This window comes from Vollenhovia emeryi, unplaced genomic scaffold, assembly GCF_000949405.1.
Source record: "Vollenhovia emeryi isolate VEMERY1.0 unplaced genomic scaffold, V.emery_V1.0 DF939166.1, whole genome shotgun sequence".
Lineage (NCBI taxonomy): Eukaryota > Metazoa > Arthropoda > Insecta > Hymenoptera > Formicidae > Vollenhovia > Vollenhovia emeryi.
In genome coordinates, this window is record NW_011967200.1 from 1,403,963 (window position 1) to 1,426,376 (window position 22,414).

Below are 22,414 nucleotides of genomic sequence, written 5' to 3' on the forward strand. Positions count from 1 at the left end.
TCTTTCCGTCACTCTCACCCTCGCGAACCACCGACCCACCGTCGCACTCCGCCCCCCCCTCCCCCTCGTGCCATTACCCTTCCCGTTTCTCCTTTCTAGCTTCTTCGTCCTTCTCCTCGCCCGCCCGTGTCCTTCGTTCGTTATCCCTCCCTGACCGCCCTCTGTCCCCGCTCAACATGCCGCAAGGTTTAGTCGTTTCCCTTGGGCTGGCGTGCAGACTCGGCCAACCACCCCTATTGGCCAAACGATCCTCTAAAGCGGCCGGGGCCGGGAAGGCATAAAAAGAAGATGAGACGGCGGGAACGAGAACGGGGAATGGGTGCAGAAAGAGAGAGAAAGCTTATGAGTCGATCATACCAGGTGAACTTGAGGGAATCCGAAGGAGAGATTGGCGACCAGCCAACTGTTTCGAACCGGAGCGGGGTGCTTGCCCGACATTTACTAGTCCGACTAAATCGAATCTCCCTGCAAGTAGTATCAGCAGTGGCGCAGTTGCAATCATCTCCCTGGACTTTAATTCGGGCTTCAGAGTAATCCGCGATCGCGATTTCAGTTATTGTTGTGTTCATTTAATATTTGCTATTTCTTTGTTACAAATTAATTTTGAAGATAAGAGTCGATCGTCCATCGCGCGTTGAGTAAGTGGACAAGTCGTGCAGCAATTGTGTAACATTTTTGTATTGTCGAAAACTTTTTATCATAACTATTTTTAGTAAAAAATTATGTATGTATATCTCAATTACTTATCTAAAAAATAATTGTTGTTTCCAAGGTATTCCCTTGATATTTCATTTACTTGTTTTATGAAAACTATACGTAGTTAACATGTAAGGAGAGGAAGAGGGACTTCGGCTCGAACATCTCTGAAAATAGTCGTCGTGAAGGTTGGATTTGGAGAGGGCGGGATTTCTGGAGAACGCGCGTAACTTTCGCCCGTTCGTGAAACTTGTTTCGAGAATTTAACCGCTTTTGCGAGGGAGTCCAAGAGTACGGCGAGGAGTATCGTTTATACGAAAGTTGTAGGCGCCACGGGAACACTGTTGCGCACTTTGCGGCGCAGGAACGGCTCGGTAATTGAACGCCTCGATCTAGGTATTCATCCTCCGCGGAAAATGTCTATGAGTTTAATGAGAAATGAGGAAAACGACGGTCGGGGAGAAATTACGGCACGGATCCTCTCCCCTCGGCGAAGCTGACGCGGCTTTATTTCGCCGCGGTGGTGATCGAGGTCACGACTTGAGCTCCAAGTACGACTGAAGCCGGCGAAGAAAGGAACAAAAGTGGTCCAGTAGGATGACGGATAGTTGTTATCATTCGCGAAAACAGGGACTCGGTAATTTATGCGCGGAGCAAACAAATTTAAATCTTATTCTTATTCAACCGCGAACCGTCGTCTTTAACGGAACTTTAAATCGAGACTCGATGAACGAAAATATTTAATTCTGAATATTAAATAACTGAAACGTATAATAACCTTGACGTTATTTCTCGTTGAAAAGAATTTCTCCTTTACTCTGGGTATCCCGGGAAGTTATTAAAATTAAACCTCAAGGTTGCGAGATCCCAATATACAACGCAAGATGTTCAGTCCACGATCCTCTATCCCACGTCGCTATCAAATTGATCGCGAATTTCTCTGCTGGGCAACGTTTAAAAGTATATTATAAGCAAACGTTGAGTGCCTCCGAAAGCAAGGAAAGCAAAGTCACGATGACTGATATCTTAAAGGCGGGTGTTTCCTCGTCGGCGCGACCTCGTCTCGTAAGCTCTCCTAATGATCGGTCTTCACGTAACTCTCGGGGCGCGAGTTCTATTACGAGCCAGTAGTCGCAAGGTTTAATCCCTTCCCGCGAGTTTTCGAACTCGTATAAGCCAGTCACGAACTTCCCGACTACGTTGCGTCGCTCGCGGACCGAAGTACTCGGCATGACTCACGAATCCTACCACGAAGCGAGACGAAAGTTTGCATGCAGCTTACGATGTTCCCGTACGCATCGCGAAAATAGACGAACGCCGCGGGCGTTTCCTCGATTTTAATCCACAAGTTGGTGTACAAGCGTACACGCTCATAGAGAGATTACCTTCATCTCGGCGGTTACGCCAAAAATGGTGTTTAATTAATCAACGTAACACCGTAAATGCTATAAATTTGTGTGTACATTCGTAAATTAATCAAATATACGTTTTTAAATGCGCACGGAAGGAGATCGCGATCGTGAATCATGACGTTGAAGGTGATTGCTTAGCGCTCGATCATTTATTATTCAAATTCAATATCATCAATCTCCAATAGTTGATTGCAACGCCGAGGAAACACGCTGTTATTAAAATCTCATTTTCGAGAATGGTTAAGATTGCGCGCAACTCGCACGTACGCGAGTTTCATGCGTGAGAGAAAAGGAGAGCGCCCCTTAATGTTCAGATAATGCGCGACCTTTAACGCTTCGCTGCTGACTGGGAGCCTGTAAAAGTGCGATTTAACGCGGCAAATCGTTCCGAGGCCTCGCAAGAGGCGTGAGCGATCTAATCACCAGAGTTGCGACGGTAATTTTCCTGCGCCAACGAGCAGAATAATTCGCGCTCCGAAACTCCTGGACGCACCGCGGAGCCTGTGCGGACCGAGGCGAGGCGACGCGACGCGACGCGACGGTTGGGAAATGGTGGAAAATTAGAAACGGTAATCAGGGAGCCGCGCCACCGAACTACCCGAGGCTCGGCGGCCGCCTTAAAAGGACTATCCGCCTCTCGCTTTGACAACCCCGAACTTTTCATCGCTTAACGTGCAATTCTCTTTCGGAGTTTCGGCGGCCGATTCTCGCGCGAGTTTGCGGAGCCGCCTTTCCAGGGGAACGAGTTATTCCTACTTCCAGATTTCTTCGTGCCTCGGGGAAACTTCGGGGAAACTTTCCGAATTCGCTCCCTTCGATCTTACAATGCTCTTTAATGCGAGAGAGGGGCTTTTCGCGGCCCTTTCTCCACCCCCTCCCCTGCCGCCCCCGCCTGTCCCCGGAGGCATTCATAAATCATTTTCTTTCGTCGCGAAATCCATCTCCGCCCCGCGATTATCCTCCTTGCAACGGGAGCAAGGTGGAAACCAGCCAAGGAATTACTTTCTTTCGTGACCTTTGTCGGCTGGTGGAATGCCACGTCGATGAATCGCACTTCGCTTAGTTCCAAGACGAATGAGCATATCCGACACGAAATCAAATCGAGTCTGCTTAAGGAAAAGGGGGGGAACAAGATGTTCGAGGATTATCGAGCGTTCTTTACATTTCTACGCGCAAATGCGATTTCACTTTTTATCATTGGTCCTTTCTTGATGCGAGCCACGATCAACAGCCATTATATTTACTGCCCCGTCATTTTCGCCACGGCAAACAAATAAATGACCGCGAGAATTTCCGCGATAAAATCAGCACATGTACTAAGGACTTCATTACGAAAGTGTACCGTATTTTTTTAAGTACAATATTACGCATAATAATCCATATATTACTGTACTATACGGTTAATTATCCAGATATGCCAAGATGTTGAATTGTAAAATGAAAGAAACGAGTTGGATGCCATAATCACTGTGATGATTAGTGTTACAGCGAAGTCTCGCAAGATTTGATTTGATGGACGTCTGTGTGTATTTAGGTAAGAGTATCCTCCTTGAAATATACCGCGCGGAGAGTGAATCGATACAAATATGACATTCAAGTGGCGTCGGTTATTTTTGCATGAGATCGTAACGATGTATTTCAGAATATACGAGCACCCCACGTCGGAATCGGAAAAAGACGACGCCTGCGGCGCTTAATTATATCTCCGAGACAGTTAATAACGATTTCATGTCAACGCAGCACGCGATTCCGGGCAGAATATGCAATTACGATCGCCGTTATTCTCGTCGCGTCCCTGTCGTCGTACGTAGCAGAGGTAGCAGATCCAACCGTCGAGGCGATAAATCGCGAGATTTATGTCGACAAATTTGACAACATAAACCGCGGAATAGCACTCACTGATCCCGGAGAACAATGCCGAATCGGCGTCTGATTTGCATTTATGAAAAGGGCAAAATACTCGCTGTCTGTATTAATTAACTCTCCGTAGCGTGAGAGTGAGAGCGAGAGAGAGAGAGAGAGAGAGAGAGAGAGAGAGAGAGAGAGAGAGAGAGAGAGAGCCGTTATTTGTGGAGAATAATAAATTGCGGCGTCTCCGATATGGTGGTATGCGAAATATCGTCGGCAGGGGAGGATCGCGGGACTGCGGAGCTGGTTAAAAATTTCGTTGACTAAAATTTCAGCCAACGAAACGAGAATAGAAATTCCAAAACGAATCTAATTTCAATCGTGGCTGTGTGCCGCGGCTGTGTGTCGTGGCATTCTGTATCGCTACCGCGACCTGATATCCGATTCTATCACCGTCTAGTTCGACCATCGCCGTTATCTAGAATCGGAGGTGCACGTCTCTCCCGAGAAATTCATGGCGTGAGCACGCAAGCACGACAACTATGCCCTCGATTGCCGCCTGGACGGAAAATCGAGCGAAGGGAGAGACAGAAGAGACAAAGGGAGAGAGCGAGAGAGAGAGAGAGAGGGGGGGGAGAGAGAAAGCGAGGGAGGGAGAGAGGGAGAAATAGGAAGGTGGGGCATTCGCGTACACGACGAACGGAAGTCGGCCGCTAAGGTAGCAACGGACTCTATTCCGGGCTTCCCGATTCCTGAAAGCCCGAGGGTGCTGCAAGCTCGACTCTATTGATTTCCCGCGTTAAAGGGAAACGCTCGGTACGCGTAGGCATCGCGTTGTACATCGAAAATCCAGACCTGGCAACAGTCTCCACTGTACTCTCTATCGCGTTTTCATGTACTCGTTTGTACTTTGTATGAGTTATTCGCAAAAAGGAAGACCGCTTATACACTTTTAACCATGAAATTGATAAATTACCGATGAGCAAAGTTAAACACCAATGTACTAAAGCTTGTTCTCCCTTCAGCCTCCGCTGTACCCTTCGATTAAAAACGCGTCCAAAGAAACGTAACATGGATTCATAAGGACACGTTCGAGCTTTCGCGGGGTAAATTTCGATAGATAGAAATTCTCGGGTCTTAAAGTACGCTTCCGAACGTTTTGCTTTCTTTCACATTTGCAAGTCAATTATACGGTCAATTCTGGAGTGCACGGGAGACCACGATGTTCAGTAATATTTTACAATAGAAGTATCAGGGCAGTAATTGTTATCTCAGCGCCCGATATATAACATAGACGTAATGTCACTGGGTTTCGTTTAAGATATCTGCGCAATCGATAATCGATGTCCTATTTTCCGTACCGCCGCTTATCTATGAGCTCAGGTAACACAATAACCGCTGATAACGGCACCGAGACAACGATACCGGTACGCCGCGACGATACCGATAAATTATTAAATGCGTGACAATTTAACGAAAGCGTCCGATTAAATGTATCGCGTTGCCAACTCGCGGTCCAATTCGCGGCGAGCCTTTCATCCCTTTAACTGAACCTTGGTGTATACAAATCACCTGGCAGCCGACCGGAGTAAGCGATCAGAGGGTGTTTGTTTCGAGCATTCGCGCGTCAACAACGTTCATCGCGAGCGAATACGACGTGGTATGCGTTGCGAAAGCATACCACGGCGCGATTATACCGGCGGCGGTTTCCTTTCGGAACGGCACATCGACTCGATTCCAATTACGGCTCACCGTGTGACGGCCGCAAGCGCTATCGTCACGCGCGAGGAGAAGATGTTTGCCTCCGCGCGAGATTATCGCGCCTTAATTCGTGACTCTCGGTCGCGCGAATCATTTCGCCGATAAATGCCTCGCAAAACATCGTATACTAGTTACCGCGGCGTTGCAGAAATTTAGATTAGCGCCAGCTCAGCGGCGTCGCGATAAATACCGGACGTCGTAAAGTGCATGCGTTAGCGTAAACATCTCTCCGTTTACCCCGCTTCATCTTTTTTTTTCAAACGTTTAGACCAACGCGCTAATCTGGACTCTTCATTGCTAAAAAGCACGTTCCGGCGAACGAAATGGGAAAGAAAAATCTGAAAAGACTTGAGACCGGATCAAAATTAATTATCGCGTGTAACATTATTGCGCGCGCCATTTTTTTATTAAAAAAAAAGTATAAACTAAATTAGACTGAAAAACTTGTTCCGAAGTAAGTTGAGTTTTGCGAATTTATTAAGTGTTGCACACATCGTCAAGTGCGCGGAAGCAAGTGCGGCCATAAAACAGTTTTATGTAACGCGAAAAATAGGTTGCTCGCACGGGAAACACGGGTTAAGTCAATTTCATTATAATGTCTTAAATACATTATGTACATGAGGTATTATATGCGGCATATAAAGGCGTGTCGATACACCTACTGTTTACGATACTTGCTGATCGTAAACTATGCAGAGCGTTTAATAATAGAACGAAATTGGATTTCACTCACCACAACGAGCGCGTGCGTCAGAGCAGTCGATGACCTCGACCTCCTTGGTGTCATGCCGACGACCTCGCCCCTCATGATGCTCTCGACGACTGCATAAGAAGAAAAAAAGCGAAAACACTCTCAGTAACGTTTCACACTTATTCCACTCGTTCGACGACATTAAAGTCCTCTATTATGAGATAGATTTCTAATGTGAGACAGCAGGTTTTTCAACACCCAAATTCAATCGCAAATCTCTTTTCGCAACGATTACACAATTCAACGATGAATTTTCAACCAAACAGATTTCGCTCCAACGGTAATAAATTCATGGTGGAATCAACTGATGATGCCTTTAACAGAAACCCCGCTATCCCCTATTAGGATCCTACCTCATAGACATTCCTCTACTTACAAAGTTATATACATCGACACAATTTAGAAGAATGAAGAGATATCGTTATTCGCGACGACTTTATCAGACAATTAAACAGCAGCTTAGTGACGCCAGTCAAGAAATCAAGAATTTTAATAAGTGTGGAAACGACCTTACTGGCAATTCTTTGTTATAATAAAACACGCATTGTGTTTAAAACAACATTGTGTTTTATTATAATAAAGAATTGCCAGTAAGGTCGTTTCCACACTTATTAAAATTCTTTTTATCAGACAATATTGATTAGCGTCCGATATTATAAAAAAATATTTAATAAATTGTTCAATGTGTTTCTCCGAATTTTCTCAATAGTGTTAAACAGTATTTTTGAATAATAGTAATATTACATCGCGGCTTTCATACGAAGCTTTATTGGAAATTTTTTCATATCAATTTAATCGCCGTGTTATTAATTAAACGTATACGTTTTTATCTCGCGTTAATATCTCTCACCTCCGTCGCCAATCAGCCGCATTTGTACTAATGTGGGATCCTCGTTGTGGTCTTCGAGGACGGTGTCGTCGGTGACAGTCAAATCCTGTAGGGACAATTAAATAATAATCAGGTCAGTAAATAGAAATGGTATTAAAATTTTTAAATCATCCCGGGCAGGTCTATAAAGTGCGCTTAATATGAATTTTCCGTTAATGATAAGTTCAATCTCTGCAATTACAGACAAAAGCCTCAATCTATTATCTACATACTCTTCTCTCTCTCTCTCTCTCTCTCTCTCTCTGACATTTTTCGCCGTTAACGGATCATCATAAATACCTACTAATGACAATGATACGGATCAAGACGCTCAATTATTTCCCAGGTTCATCGATCTCGAGTCTTATGGACGCTTTCATTCGCGGTTTCGAAAAATTTATTGCATAATGGATGTTAATCGATTTCGAGTCTTCCGAGAAATTTCGTGACTCGCCGCGGAGCGTTTATCTGTAAATTCACGGGTCAGAGATCGGTCGATCGATGGTCTGGCATCTCGTTAAGACCGTCACGATCAACGCCTCTCTCTCTGTCAATATGCTTAACTGATCAGCGGCGAGACAGAATCGTTCGCTGGTTGCGAGACGATTACAACGCAGTGTGTGTAGATTTCTGTCGATACAATTTCCGGCGAATTCAGTTTTCATCGTCTCGACGATTGACAATATCGACAACTATCGTTAAAAATAGGAATTTTCATAAGTGCGCGCAAAATTCAGACTCTGCCATGTGAAAGATCCAACCGAGACCTCAACATTGACAAGATGGGGACTATATGATTGATACGACAATTAAAAGAGATGTGTCTGCAAAAAGTCTCAGTTGGAAAAATTCTTAGTTTTCATTTACTTAAAAACATCAAAGAACACCGACAAGGTGAAAACATGTACTCGATATATAAAAATGAAATGGAGCTCGCGATTCCACATCCATATTAATTCACTTCGCATAATGGAAAACAATGTACATATATCTCTCGTACGTGATGCTATTCGTCATCGCCTCGCAGTATTTCATTAAAGTCCTTGAGACACAACGTTAGAACGAGGGATATTCGAATAAACTTCAACGGGCAATCGATTCGATTCCGCCGATACTTTCGAGAAATATTCGAGACAGACGTAGATACGAAAGGAATAAGGAGACAGAAAAGAAAAAGCGCGCGAGCGACAAAAGCTCCCTCAGACAACCCAACCGATATTTTATGTTTCCTCGCCCTTCGATCTCCGCGCCTTTTCCGGAACGTTTTCTCGTCGCGGACTATTTCAGGGATTTAGTTTTCCAATAGGAATGCCGCGCCAGTGCCAGGATAAATTATCGGAAGCTTTCTCGCCGAGAGACAAGACGAGGAGGATTACTTTCGCGAAGACGCGAGTCTGTCGTTCGTTTCTCTACCGTGGGATGTTTAACGACAAAAACGCTCGGAATATCAGCCGGGGAAAGAAAATTTGCTCGTTTAAGTCACTCTAGGACAGGTTACATTTTCTACAGTGTTGTTACAAGTCAGCGCAAATGTACAGTTTGGTCATATACTTTAATAAATATAATGGAAAAAAATCGAAAGAAACCGTATGCCAAAATTATCTCCCTCTTTAAAAGATACTTAATAAAATGAATATTAGAAAATAAAATGAAAACAGAATATAACTATGTAATAGAAGTTAATAAAATACAAATAATCTATTGAATTTTTGTTTAATTAAAAATGTCCTAATTTCAATTATTATATACATAAATATATATATTATATTTGAATCTCCTCTGATCTTCTATCTTGCAGAAATGTAGAAATTCACTGAAATAGACTTAATAAATGTTCAGGATGACATGAGTCTAATAATGACACATCGCTTAATAATTAACAAGTGTGTCGCCTGACTGTGGTATTACTGTCACTAAAATTAAAACTGTCTTTTTTTCCAATCTTGGCTTATTATTAATTTAAAAATAATGAATTCATTCAAATTAATAATGAGACCGCCTGTGATCCAATTATAGAACAATGTCAAATAGACTTTAGGTTTCTTTCGAGTCACCGAATTTACGTTGTTAAAATAGAAGTATCACATTGGCTAAACGACGATCTATAATTTGCACCATTTGTTAAAGCGACGTTTTTAATATTAAATCACTCTCCTTCAAAAATATGAATTCACATATAACTTGTACAAGATATATTCAATCATGATAAACGTCGGTGCATTTAAAATCAAATTGTAGATCAAGCGATCGGAGAGTAAGAGATCCCGAAAAATTGCAGCGGAATCGTTCCAGTCTACAGATAATACTGTAATATTTATTATCTGGTCGGACTTACCTTGGTGGACTCGTTGTAACCGACGATCACGGCTGTGTACCATTGTGTGGTGCCTTCCGCCCGATAAACTTCGACTCTGAAGCCGACCAGAACGCTGGGCGTAGTCAGCAGGATCCTCTGACCGTCTTGCATCTCGGCCCATCTCCTAACGGCGTTTCCCCAGGGCATCGCGCCCTTAGTCAGCTCCCAGTCTTGCTGCAAAGACAAGCAAAAAAGACTGAGGTTAAAGCTTCGCCCGTGGAACTTGATTAAGAAGAGCGGACTATTCTTCTCCGCTCGAGAAGCTGTCCGCGATTTTGGAAGGAAAAATAACGAAGGAGGAAGAACCCGCGCAATTTGATAAGAGATAACAAAGAGAATAAAAACTTCACGGAGAGCTGAGCGCACAAGATTTTACTCCGCCGTCTAAAAAACAGACTCCGATTTAACAAAGTTGGTACTTCATTTTTTCAAATCGAAAGTTTCATCAACAGTTCTGTTTCCACTCGCAATAGTTCTACAGTTTTTCATAGATTAAAAAAATAGTTTCGTTGATTTGAATTAAAAAAATGTTATTTGGAAATATGGAGTGTTAATTTCCAACAGCACCTCAAGTTACGCAAAAAAAAATCATTTCAATTACAGAATTTTGTAGTTCTGGGTAAGTTCTGTACTTCCTGATGAAATTTAACAACCGTTCCGCCCGTTAGCTATTGTCAAATTATTTTCCAGTCTAGCCGTTAGCTCCTCATTTTTCAAAAGTATACATATACTACAACATATAATGCGAGTATAAAAACTAATGCGCATTCTATCTTGTCCTTTGACTGTGTTTTTCACATATTAATACGATCATAACGCGACGAGAATAAAAAGCAGAGCGGTCGCGAAAACAATTATGCTGAAACTCGAAATATTTGATTAAGAGGAATACGAAAGCATCACATTATCATACATACGCGACCAATAACTGATATATCAGAATATTTTATTCACACTCATAAAAATCTGTCGTCTGCCGAGAAATTAGATCCAATGAAACGGGAATTAGCGTCAGGAATATTTAATATCCTTTTGTTATCGAATCTATAATTGGATGTCTCAGTAATTTCTAACGTATTAGAGCGCCAATCAAAATGTGGCATTGAAAAACGTTAATCACATTCCCGTCTGGCTTCTCGGGTTATAAATAGCCGAAGATTTGTAACTAATTAATATATAATTTGTTTTGTCGTCTATACTGCATATTAACAAACTGAACCTTGCATAACGTGCAAATAGATGGCTGTAACTTTAGTGACATCGCTGCCAGGTCGACCATGTTGACAAAAAAGTTTCAACTGTATGATTAAAACTAATGTTCCGATTTATATGTAACTCTCAAAATTAAAATCTTTTATCAATTTTGCACAGTTGATTTAAAAACGATGCACTTTTCAAACAAGGGGACAATTGCCAAAAAGAAGATTCGACGGGGTTTGAAAGATGTTTAGGCTTATACGCCCTGCTTTCAAACCTAGCCGAGTTTTCCTCTTGGCAATTTTGTTCCTGCTTTTTGGCGCGATACTTCTTTGAAAAGTTCCACGAAAATGGTTTTTCGCAAAGTTACATAAGTTTCTATTTTATCGTGTTTGCCACCGATTCTAAGTTAAATTGTCCCTTGTTGACGAACGCATTTACAAATAATGCAATTCGTAATAATGGACGCTCTCTTAAGAGTATTATGTAGATTCAAAGGGAGAGGGGACAATGTCAAGTTTCGTCTTGTTTCGCGATCACTTCTTTTTCCCCCCCGATGACAAATACGCGCTCGAGCGAGTACACCGCTCGCGCTCGCATTTACATTACGTCACCGCTACGCTGTTACGTCAGACACGCGTTATGCAATCGTTGCGCACAGCGTGACGGCGCGAAGCGCGTTAATGGTAGTAATACAACGGCAATTAGAACGTTATTACCGAAGCGTCGAGAGCACTTAATGTCCGCGCAGTGCTCGTCGTGAGCGCGATTCACGAGGCACTTTGCATGGAGTTCCAGTGCGGAGCCAATCGCGTTCCCTTTCTTCGATGGATTTATTCTTCTCGTTGATTGCAAGTCAATTATCAATTTTACTCACTAAAGAAACACGGGGTTATTGTAATTTACAAATAGTAATTCATTTATTGACAGAAGTTCGTCGTATTTTCGACGACGGGAAATCGTCTCATCGGGCAGGCTGTAGATGAAAAAAAAAACGCGGATGACCGCGACCTCGCGAGAGGAGACATTACGATTCGACCAGATTTAAAAGCAGAAGCTTAACTTTGTTCCCGACCGTTATTATCTTATGTCCTCTACGATCTGCATATCTTTCCCCAACCTTTCCCCGAGTTATTCCTGAAGTCTTCGTTACGCGAGTGAATCGAACGAAATAAATGCTTGAGAGATGGAAAGGCAACCTCGCGCAATCGAAGAGAACTGCATAATTACGCGAGTAATAATTACTTTTGTCGGGCTGGAAATATGACGTACAATTCGAACTCGGTGTACTCCGCAAACGGTATTCCCATCGTTAATATATAAAATGCAGCGTAAACTTCGCAGTCTAGTAAATATGATAATTAAAGTTACGTCAATTTTATGTGCTCTTCAACGTCTTCGCATTCGGACGAAAAGGGAAGTTTTTTGCGGGGAAATAACAAACAGCGCCGATTAAAAATATATCACTTTTACGACGCTCGTCTCAAAGCGCTTGCAAACGCAACTATCAACCGTTCTCGGCGCCATTTGTAATCATTGTAAAATCATCCTCCGCGCACCCGGGAGAAGTCCCGTTTACCGTGCAATCGATCGAGGAGGATTTCGCGCAACATATGGCACCTGTGCGGAGACGATCGTCGCGAAACGTTATACATTTTTCGTTCGTCGAGCCGTTATTACCGTCGTTAAATGTCGATACGAGAAATAGCGTCCCGTCTGGACACATCGCGCGCCAATTATAACGTGGAAATGAACGACCGGGATTGGTCTCGGGGTCAACGAGATTATCCGTCGGCCGTTGAATTATTCGTACGCACGATAATTCGATTCGGGGATGCCGTCCGGTACGGGGACTGAGAGACACCGATGCGTTCCTTATTTATGGATTACGACCCCACGTTATGGACCGCTTGCTCCGGGAGCGACCGTTTCCAGAGGTTCTCTCTCGTTCAAAGAGCGCGGACCAAATCCCATCTCCGATCGTATTCTCGCAGTTTTAATCCCCCTCACGACCGCGATACAATTTTTAAGGGAGTCCTCGTCCGCGATCCCCTACATATTTTTCTTCCCTACGAAGTTCCCGAGCTGAATTAGCATATCAACGAAACGGGCATTGTCCTCCTCGCGGTAAATCGCGAAGCTTATGCGATATATCTATTCTCATTTTACGTCAAATCCAGAAATATCTATTTTGCTCAAGTCGGGAGATTTTATAATTGCCTTCATTTCTTGAAAACTCAATTTTGCCTCGTTACTAAACTCAATTATGTTTTCACACAGACACACATACGCGCACAGGTCGCTGAAAAAGTGTATAAAATATTAGGGAAAATAATAGCGATTGAAACGCTCCTGTCTCCGCAATTACACGTTGACGAAAGTCAAAATTAATTAATGTTATGAAACGTTAACGTTTGAAACCATATATAACTTTTATCTCGAATATTTGTTTCTAAAATGCATAGTTTTCGAAAAATGTGTTTCCATACTTTTTTCCCATACTGTATACTGTGTAATTTAATTCCCAGGTAAAAAATAAGGTATAAACAGATTAATTATACGTATAGCATTGCATACAGTATCGTTTTCTATTTGCATCTCGGGGGGTTGTTTTCGAGTAAAACTACTGGATATTTTTCATAATGCGTTCTCTGAAATCGTACAGACCTCAGTATTGATCACGATTGTTCGTGCGCTTCTTTTCGAGGGAATCCCCCAATTATCAAGCGAATATCTCTCGGCATGAAAATTATCGGTCGGAAAATCACGGCCCATGCCGGTGTCGACTGTTATCGTTCTATCACGCGCCGTGGGTACTCGTTAGCAGTTGCCACGCGGCAGCTAATTAATTAAGGAGTTCCTTAATTAAGAACGCGTCCGCCATTAATCGCGATGCGTTCACCGTACAATCACGGGACCAAAGCGCCGGCAGATGAAGTGACTATAGGCAGGAGAGTGTCGTAAAGTTTAAATTGAAGGCACAGACAGATGCGCGTGTGCCATTTGTGCCAAATAAAATTACCCGCGTGCAATTACTTATACACCGGTGTTCGTGTCTTCTCGAAAATTGACTCAATAATGAACACGTCAACTCCGATATTTCTCGATATAGCCGCCCCGTCATTCGTCTTACCGCCAGGATACTTAATCGTTCCGTATTTAAACTTTGCCAGTGGTCGATGCACACACAGCAGATAGGTTACAACATCATTTATAAACGGAGCTGTTTCGTAACTAGGTATTATTACCTGGATATAAGCTCAGTTTATAGGAAGTTAAGCTACGAGGCATCAAACCTTCGGCATGATGCAAAATGCCACAATATTTCAATAACGCATTATCGGGTTTAAATTCGGATAGCTCGATATCTCGCAAGTTCTAAACGAAGCTGAAAATTTATTGCGAAGCTCGTAAGTTTAATTACAAAACGATTATCGTCGAAAGTTCGATTAAGAAATGGCCAAGATGCGAGTGTGACGAGTAGGATTAATCCCCGTGGTAAAAGGAATAACATGTTTCCTTTCGTGGTGAGCGAGGCATCTTTCAGGCGGGGTTCCGGAGTTCTTACTTCACGTGAGAAATCGCGTCAAGGGAGGTGGCGAGGGTATAATGCAGTCGCCGTCGCACTTGACCAAGGACCGTTAGAACGGGAATACGTTGGCGCCTCGTCCTGGCCGTTCTCCAACGTTCTCCGATGATCGTGCACGCGCGTTACCGATGCGAGTCGCCAAGCTAACAGGCGACAGCGGCAAACCGAAACGACCGCGTGAGCGCGGGACCGATTCTCAACAAGTTGGACGAATGCGGCTCCGAAATCCGCTGACGAAGATTTCCTATTTCTTCCCCTCGGGTCGTGTTATACATGTTACACCTATTGCCGGATTTATCTCACCTTCTACGAAGGAATTAGAATCTTTTCTTGGTCTACTCTAAATCCGCCGCTCTTAAATCAATGACGAAACATTTATTTTTCTCTGACCCACACAGCAAATGTAGAGTCTATCTATTTGTAGGATGTCGCAGAGAATTTAAGATATTACACATGTTCCCAGTATACTAGGATATTCTTAGTACACCGAGAGAAAAGTTTGTTTGAATTTCGACCTTACTAGACTTTTATTTAATTTCAAAGATATGACTTTTTTACCTCAGCCAAAATTTTATTTCATTGATTGAGACTGAAATTTCTAAGGGTGCGTTCCGTTTCACGCATGATGCGCGTAATGCATCGTTTATCCTTATTTAACATCTGGTGACTAACAAGGATAAATGATGCGTTGTGCGCATCATGCGTGCAACGGAACTCATTCTAAGTGAATCCATATCCACTTCTTCAAATCTAGCAAATGTTTTATTGTAGTAGAAGTAAATAAAAATTTAGTAGAGTCAAAGGAATATACGATTTCAACGTATCTCATTTGATTAGCCTAACTAAATCACAAATAGTATTTAATAACGCCGGCAGTTAAAAACCAATGATATCCAATTTTAACGACCTACACTGGCCAATGTTTTATTTTAAAAAACAATACATGTTACAACGTTACGAGTGACATTTTTTATGAACTTTGCACTCCCCAACCAAGGAATGCGATTTATATATTTTTTAATTTTTTTTACTAATATCTTACTGTCATAATGGGATTGGCCAAACAATTATAATACAATCTTGTCGCAGATTACTTGATAAGAGTCCGAATCTGGGACCGAAACGTTGTAACGTGTATTGTATTTTTAAATAAAAACATTGGCCAGTGCAGGTCGTTAAAATTGGATATCATTGCCAACTAAATCTTCTTTCTAGGTGTACATTCTGCAAGTACGGAACATTCGGATGAGATTGCTGTTAGGGGGAGATGATTGCGATCATTTTATTACATGATTTACGCTGCTAGCATTTCCGATAAACGTGAAAGTTGAATTCTCGCAAAGTCGCGTTCGTTCGCGGCAACGAGAGCAAAGCGAGAGCGACATCTCCGAGCGACGTCGCGCGCAAGTGCACGCACGTTAGGTATGCGATGCAGCGGGGAGAAAGAACCCGTCGCATTTATAGTTCAGGGTCAGAACACTCGCGCGTAACTTTGTCCCCTCCCTCCCTCCCGAACGAACGAATTTGACCCCTCGCGCCGTTTCTTCGACCCTTTTTGTGCTCTCTTTTTTTTCCCTCGCACTTAACCGCCGACTTTCTCCTTTTCTCGACGAGACGCGAGCGCACCGGCCCGCAGCTGAAAGTCAAGATCTACAGCCGTTCGAAAGAGATTTGTTGCTGAAACGAGGACCGATTTATCGCCGAGGGAAAAAATCCGGAGTGACGCTCGCGCTTCGCGAGCCACTTTATCGGTATGCAAGGAGTTTCGGATTAAAAATGGACTTGTTTTGACTTTATTATAAATGTCGACGTCGTAACGCATTGCCTCGACTTAAGACGCTAAGCTCGACCGTAAATTTCAAGCGAAAAAAAAATATATAGGAAACTTGTCCGCATTGCTATAATTGCAATTGGAATTTGGCGAGGCATCCTTGGCGCACAGGTCACGAAGGTAATACGTCTTGTTTGAGATGGACTAAGTCGCGGGCGGCAGGGATAAAGGGCGGATCTGAAAGGTAAGACACACCTGAACCTGACCGCCGGACTGAAAGTTCTCGCCGCACGTAAACGACTTACGGCCCCCGTGTTCCGCCGCGCCGCCGAAGCGGGAAAAAGTTTTAACGGTAAAAGTTTCCCGGTAGTTTAATTACTTGGAAACAATTCTACCTCGCTCAACTCTTCCTACCCTAACAGAAGTGCGGCAACTTCCGAAGTGGCTGAGCGCGCGCGCGCACACACCCATACACACAGAAACGTACGCGCGCTCTCTCGCGAGGAGGGATCGGGCTGATCGATTTATTATCTCGGTCGAGTGTCTTGTGTTTCCCCATCTCGGAGCTTGCCCGATGAAAGCGTGCAAGTTTCTGCATGCTCATTCATTACGACCGCCTCAAACTGATACCCGGCGGAAAGTCGATTAATACAGCGCTCAGCCGAAGGTCAGAGGTTAATATCGAAATTTGTTAGCCGCACATTCGCGTGGTGAAATTTGACCGATTTTATCTCTCGCGTTTTTAGTGAATGATCGACGAATTGTACCGTATTGCGAAAGGAAACTGATTAAAAAAAAAAAAGTATCAGGTGTACGCGCGTTACTTAGCATCTCGTAAACTCGTTCGTGAAGTTTAGTAAATATTCATAACGATAAAATAAATAAAATAATAGAACGCAGTATCTCCAATTATGGCAGAAAATACGATGTGTTTCCGCCGCTATCGCAGCAGCGATGCCGAAAGGTAAATTTAAAACGATTGTAAACGGCATATCAAATCGTATTAATAGTTAAAAATTATTTTCCAAAAAATTTCACATGCAACCTCGCGCGCGCACACGCGCGTTTGTCCTAACCGATTCAACAGCTTCCCTTTAATAAATTTCCCCGATTTCACAAAGCAGAAAAATTGCATGACGACCAATGGCTGGCAAATTCTAATTGAAAACATTCATTGCGAAAAATATTACCTCAGCCAGGGCTTGAACCTGGACCTCCCTACGCTCCAGGCGGGCGTCTCACCAATTCGACCACTGAGGCATGTAGTAATATTAGTAGAAATAAACAGTACGATTCGGGTTGTGGGCTGTACACAGAACTAACGAAACGCGATTTTAAGTATCCCCGTTCCCTACCCTCCCCTCCACCCTGAGACACCCCGGACACCCTTAATATTTTTCGCAATGAATTTCTTTAATTAGAATTTGCCAGCCATTGGTCGCCATGCAATTTTTCTACTTTGTTTAATCAGTTGCTGGCGTTGAATAAGTCTTTTCCCCGATTTAACTTGTCATCGCGAAATAATAAAATCTCCAGCCCGGTGAGAAATGTCGCGCGAAAAGTTTCCGCTCATGAACATAATTCCCGCGCATACGCGAAAGTGAAACGGGAACTCGGGTAGTCAAAGTTCGGCCGGCTCCTTCCAGCATCGGGACAAAGTTCGGTCGACTCTTCCGCGTAGCTCTTACGAGAAGTTGGACACAACGAGCCTCCGTGAAAGATTACTTACAGCAGCGGTACGACTCGGGCGAGGACGAGACGCGCGGTCTCGCATTCGCATCCGTTGCCCTGGAGGGGTGTCGGATGCGCCAATGGCGCCGGAACTTGTTCCCTAACTAAGTTCCCAGCGAGGGCCCTAACGAAGTAAGTTTCCAGTCGTAAAGCGGAAGTGGCCGCTGCGACGCGCGCTATACCGCGCTCGCCGACCGAGCTCGCTCGGCTCGCGGGGCTCTTAATCGTTTTCGGGATCCTCTATCGCATCTCGCGCGTGAAATGTGCAGGACGTCGCGCCGCGGCGGCGAGGAAATTAGGAGGGAAACGAGATAACGGATTGCGTCAATGTACCTTGGTCAGCGGAAATTGTCGCCGTGTCTCTCGTCGCGCGCGTAAGTTTCGTGGCTTTTTACGTTTTTTCGCGTTCCACGTGAAAGCAATCACACGGACGGGTAATTAAAGAGCACCGCTGGATCGCCAATTCTTTCCGCCAAACGCTCGTTCCGAGGGGAAAACCGCTGACCAAAATCTTGTACACCAATGCCCACTAATGCCCAGTGGACATTACTTTATCTTATTTAATCTTATTTTGTCTTTATAACGCCCCAGCAAGGCTTAATGCCCAAACTAATGCCCCAAAAATGCCTAGTAATGCCCAATAATGCCGCAAATCTGTACACCACAATGCCCATTTACCCCTCGGCTAGTTCCATCGTACTTGAACTTTGATGCGTCATACACAGAGAAAACGATTTCGTTGGATTTAATAAATTTTTATTATTAATTGGGATCGGGGGGAGGGCAGGGGAAAGGGAAAATTTAAAAAATCGCGTATCGACAGTTCAGTGTATGGTCGACAACCCGTATCGACGCACTGTTCTGAAAAGTCGAAATAGACGCGTAAACAACATCTTAACTAATATATGTTATTGCGAATAGTATTATCACAGCCCCAGTGGTCGAGCTGGTAAGACGCCCGTCACGGATTGAGGGCCAGTTTCACAAACGTCGTTTAACCGCTAACCCATGGTTAATTGATCCTCTGTCTCTTCTTGGATAACAAGATAGAGAAAGGTAGGAAGTCGATTGAACTCTGGTTAACAGTTAACCGACGTTTGTGAAACTGGACCTGAGGGAGGTCCCAGGTTCGAATCCTGGTTGGGGTAATATTTTTCGCAATAAGAATTTTAATTGCCAGATACGGTCAATAAAAATCATTGATGTTGTTAATAAATTTTGTTTTAGCCAAACAAATTTGATACTTGGAATGGTTCAAACGAATCATTTGTTTGAATTTAAAATAATATATATCGTCCGCAATAAAATATTTGTTTGAAACAATAGGTATATTCTCTTTCATCGAAATGATAGTGTTTTATTCAAACAACATTATAGTTTGATAGAAAATATGTAAAAAAATGTACATACATATTTTTCCATTTACGTTAGAACTTTCCCTTCATTAGAAGAAGAAAGATAAACACTGAATTAGCAAACTATGTTCAGCTATAAAGAATAGACCATTAGACGATTAGACTGCGTCTGCTGATGCGGTCGCTCATATGTCTGACCGCCGTGATTTTACTTACGAGTTCGCCGGCCATCTAGTGGCAGCACCGAACTTTATTGGCGCCTGGCCATATAATATAATTATTTAATTGAAAGATATTACCTCAAATAATTGTGTCTTTTCCATTAAATAATAGAGATTGCTTGAATAAAACAACAAAATTTTTATTCAAACAAATAAAGTTTCGTATAAGCATATGTTGTTTCAATGAAACAAGTTTCAATCAAATAAATAGGAATATTAAATCCAAAGGAACCTTTTTCTCCGTGTAAAAGATATCAAATATTTTCATACCGTATTAAGCAAATTTCAAGAAATTGATTTGGAGCTGCACGATAAGTGATGTTACATCAGTATTTGTGTGCAAATAATTTATCGCCCTACGTGAATCGTAGAGATAATTAAACAATCGCTCGTATTATGCATAACCTTTACAGTTTATCACGCGGCTGATCTTAAACAATCAAAACGATTGAGATATGTGACACTTACAGTGAACGGCTTCAGCTTCGAGTAGTCGACGAAGTCCAGTTTGCGATCTTGCATAAACTCGATCGGCATGGCGTCCTCGTGCAACTCGGCGCGTGCCACGAGAGGATAGAAAGTCTAGAAACAAACACGCGATTTTCGATTATATGCGCTATTCCGCGTGAAATAACATTTTAGTCCACCCCATTCAAGCAACACATTTCTGTTATTCAAACGTGTGCACATGCTGCATTTAACTAATCCAATTTACATTAAACCGTCAAAAAAGGTTAGATTCATTATAAAAGATAATATAATAATAAAATTCGCACCGGAGCATTAAAAAAAAGGATATTTAATTCATTTACTTAATGAGGGGAGATTATATTACGATTTTAAATGATTTTGGCTGGCGAATTAAAAATCCCAACCGATTAATTATTCGATGGAAATAGAATTAGTTTATAACATAAATAAAAGAGATTTATTTGAAAACAAAAACGTATTTATATTTTAGGAAAGAATATAATACAGCTAATAGTTTTGACCCGATACGTGCCATCGAATATTCTCGCAAAATTAAATACTATTTGGAAGAAATAGAAATGAAAATTAACAGTCACGGCAGTGATACTTTGACATTTACAACGCTGCATTCTCTTAAAATTCCTTAATAAAAAAAACCGCGTAAGAGGCAAAATTTTTAATTATATAGGTGTAATTATTTTTGCGTCGTTAAGTCTTCGCAAAATAATTAAGCTCGCTGGAGCGTTAAAATTTTAATGAGAAAAAGAGCGCCGAGCCAATGGAACGCGGCAGTCTGTTTTGTTGCGGTCGAATTGTGTCGATTGTAAAATTTATTCAACGAGAATGGAGAATCGAGTATTTCATTAATTAACCACGAACTGATTAATATTCGAATGGGACCGCGAGCATTCCTCAATTATCATCGTTAAAATATGAGAGATCTGCATAAAAAATGGTAAATCGCGACAACTTTTCTGTATAATGAGAAGGAAATCACACGTGACAGATTATTGCCGGAATTTCGCGTGAATATTCTATGCGTGTACCGTATAACGTTCAAATCCTGCTACAAGTATTTTCTCAACAATATCGTGTAAAATTTACAATCTATATTTCCGAATACAGGCGGGGAAGTTATGTCACTTGTAAAGAGAGAGAGAGAGAGATAACTTGTCTTTCGTCTCATGTCTAATAAAAGTCACGTTTAATATTCACTTTTTAATTCTCCCTTTGGAATTTTATCTCTTCCCGTAATTTAATTCGTAAAGTGAAATATTAATGGACGAAGAGCTGATCGATATGTCTTTCTTCGTGGAGAGAAAAAAAACGAAGCGAGAATTCGTAACATCGTCCATAAAAAAAAAACAGATACAGTTTATTTATACTCACGAGAGCTGGCCAAGCGACGGTGTCGGCGACCGCCGTGGCGCCCCTGAGCGGTTTCCCGTTAATGCGGTGCTGATGGTGGTTATTGTTCGCGTGATTGTGATGATCGATGGGGATGAGACTGGCGTGCCTGGGGTCAGGTCGTTCGGCCCAATAGAGACCTCGTTCAATGAGAAAGAAGGAGAATACGGCATCCCTGTGTGGTGACAGCCACTCCCTCCTTTGCCACTCCACGTCGTCGTACTCTACGAGGATCTGCAAGCATATGATTAAACGCATATATTAAGTGCAACTGTATTATAATATGATAAAACGACTGGGCGTGAAACAAAGTCTCTATGACGTTCCAGCTGTTAACGAATGCGAGCTGACACGCGATACAAATTAAAAGATTTAACTGAAATAAATCGGCGTATCTACATGTTTCTCTTTTCCTAGCTATAACGATTGATAATAACATTTGAATAGTATTTCGTAGCTGACGTATAATTATATTAATCCAAGCTACATATTTCCGCGAGAGATTTGATATGGAAACCACTTCGCAAATAATCCCTTCCATTATAAACCGAATTACGAAAGCAATTCTCTACGCAGCTATTTTTCGAGTTGCGATGCAACAATGCGCCCCGTCCGCTATTAATTAGAGGCTTTGAAAATAGCAGATGCTACATAATGAAATGAAATCTGTATAGGTTCTACTTATTCCGCGGAATCACGAGGGGTTAAGGATTAAACCGTTCTCGACAACGAGCGGTTATCATGCGAACGATGCACGGGGCGGGACCTTTTCAGGTATCCGCGGTAACAACCACCAGTTAATTATCAACGCCTATTATCGCGATATTCATGCTCGCTTATCGGGCCTCTTGTTCGCGTTCCTCCTGCCGAGATGCACGCAACGAATTGGCGCGTCGATGGTGAGATTGTCTCGAATATGCCGTACATATTTATACAAAGGGAGAGAGGAGACGGTATGTGGGGATAACGCAATTAATATG

At 42.6% G+C, this 22,414-nt stretch overlaps 1 protein-coding gene across 1 annotated transcript in view; it reads right to left on the reverse strand.

Moving 5' to 3' along the window:
• LOC105564380 (probable JmjC domain-containing histone demethylation protein 2C) overlaps nucleotides 1–22,414 on the reverse strand; it is a 321,095-nt gene that overhangs the window by 241,723 nt on the left and 56,958 nt on the right. The window contains exons 2-6 of the mRNA XM_012016701.1: nucleotides 21,417–21,668; nucleotides 20,025–20,138; nucleotides 9,672–9,866; nucleotides 7,319–7,403; nucleotides 6,451–6,539 (exon numbers count right to left, since the gene is read on the reverse strand). Coding sequence (XP_011872091.1) covers nucleotides 6,451–6,539; nucleotides 7,319–7,403; nucleotides 9,672–9,866; nucleotides 20,025–20,138; nucleotides 21,417–21,668 — 735 coding nt within the window. The remainder of the gene's footprint in view (nucleotides 1–6,450; nucleotides 6,540–7,318; nucleotides 7,404–9,671; nucleotides 9,867–20,024; nucleotides 20,139–21,416; nucleotides 21,669–22,414) is intronic.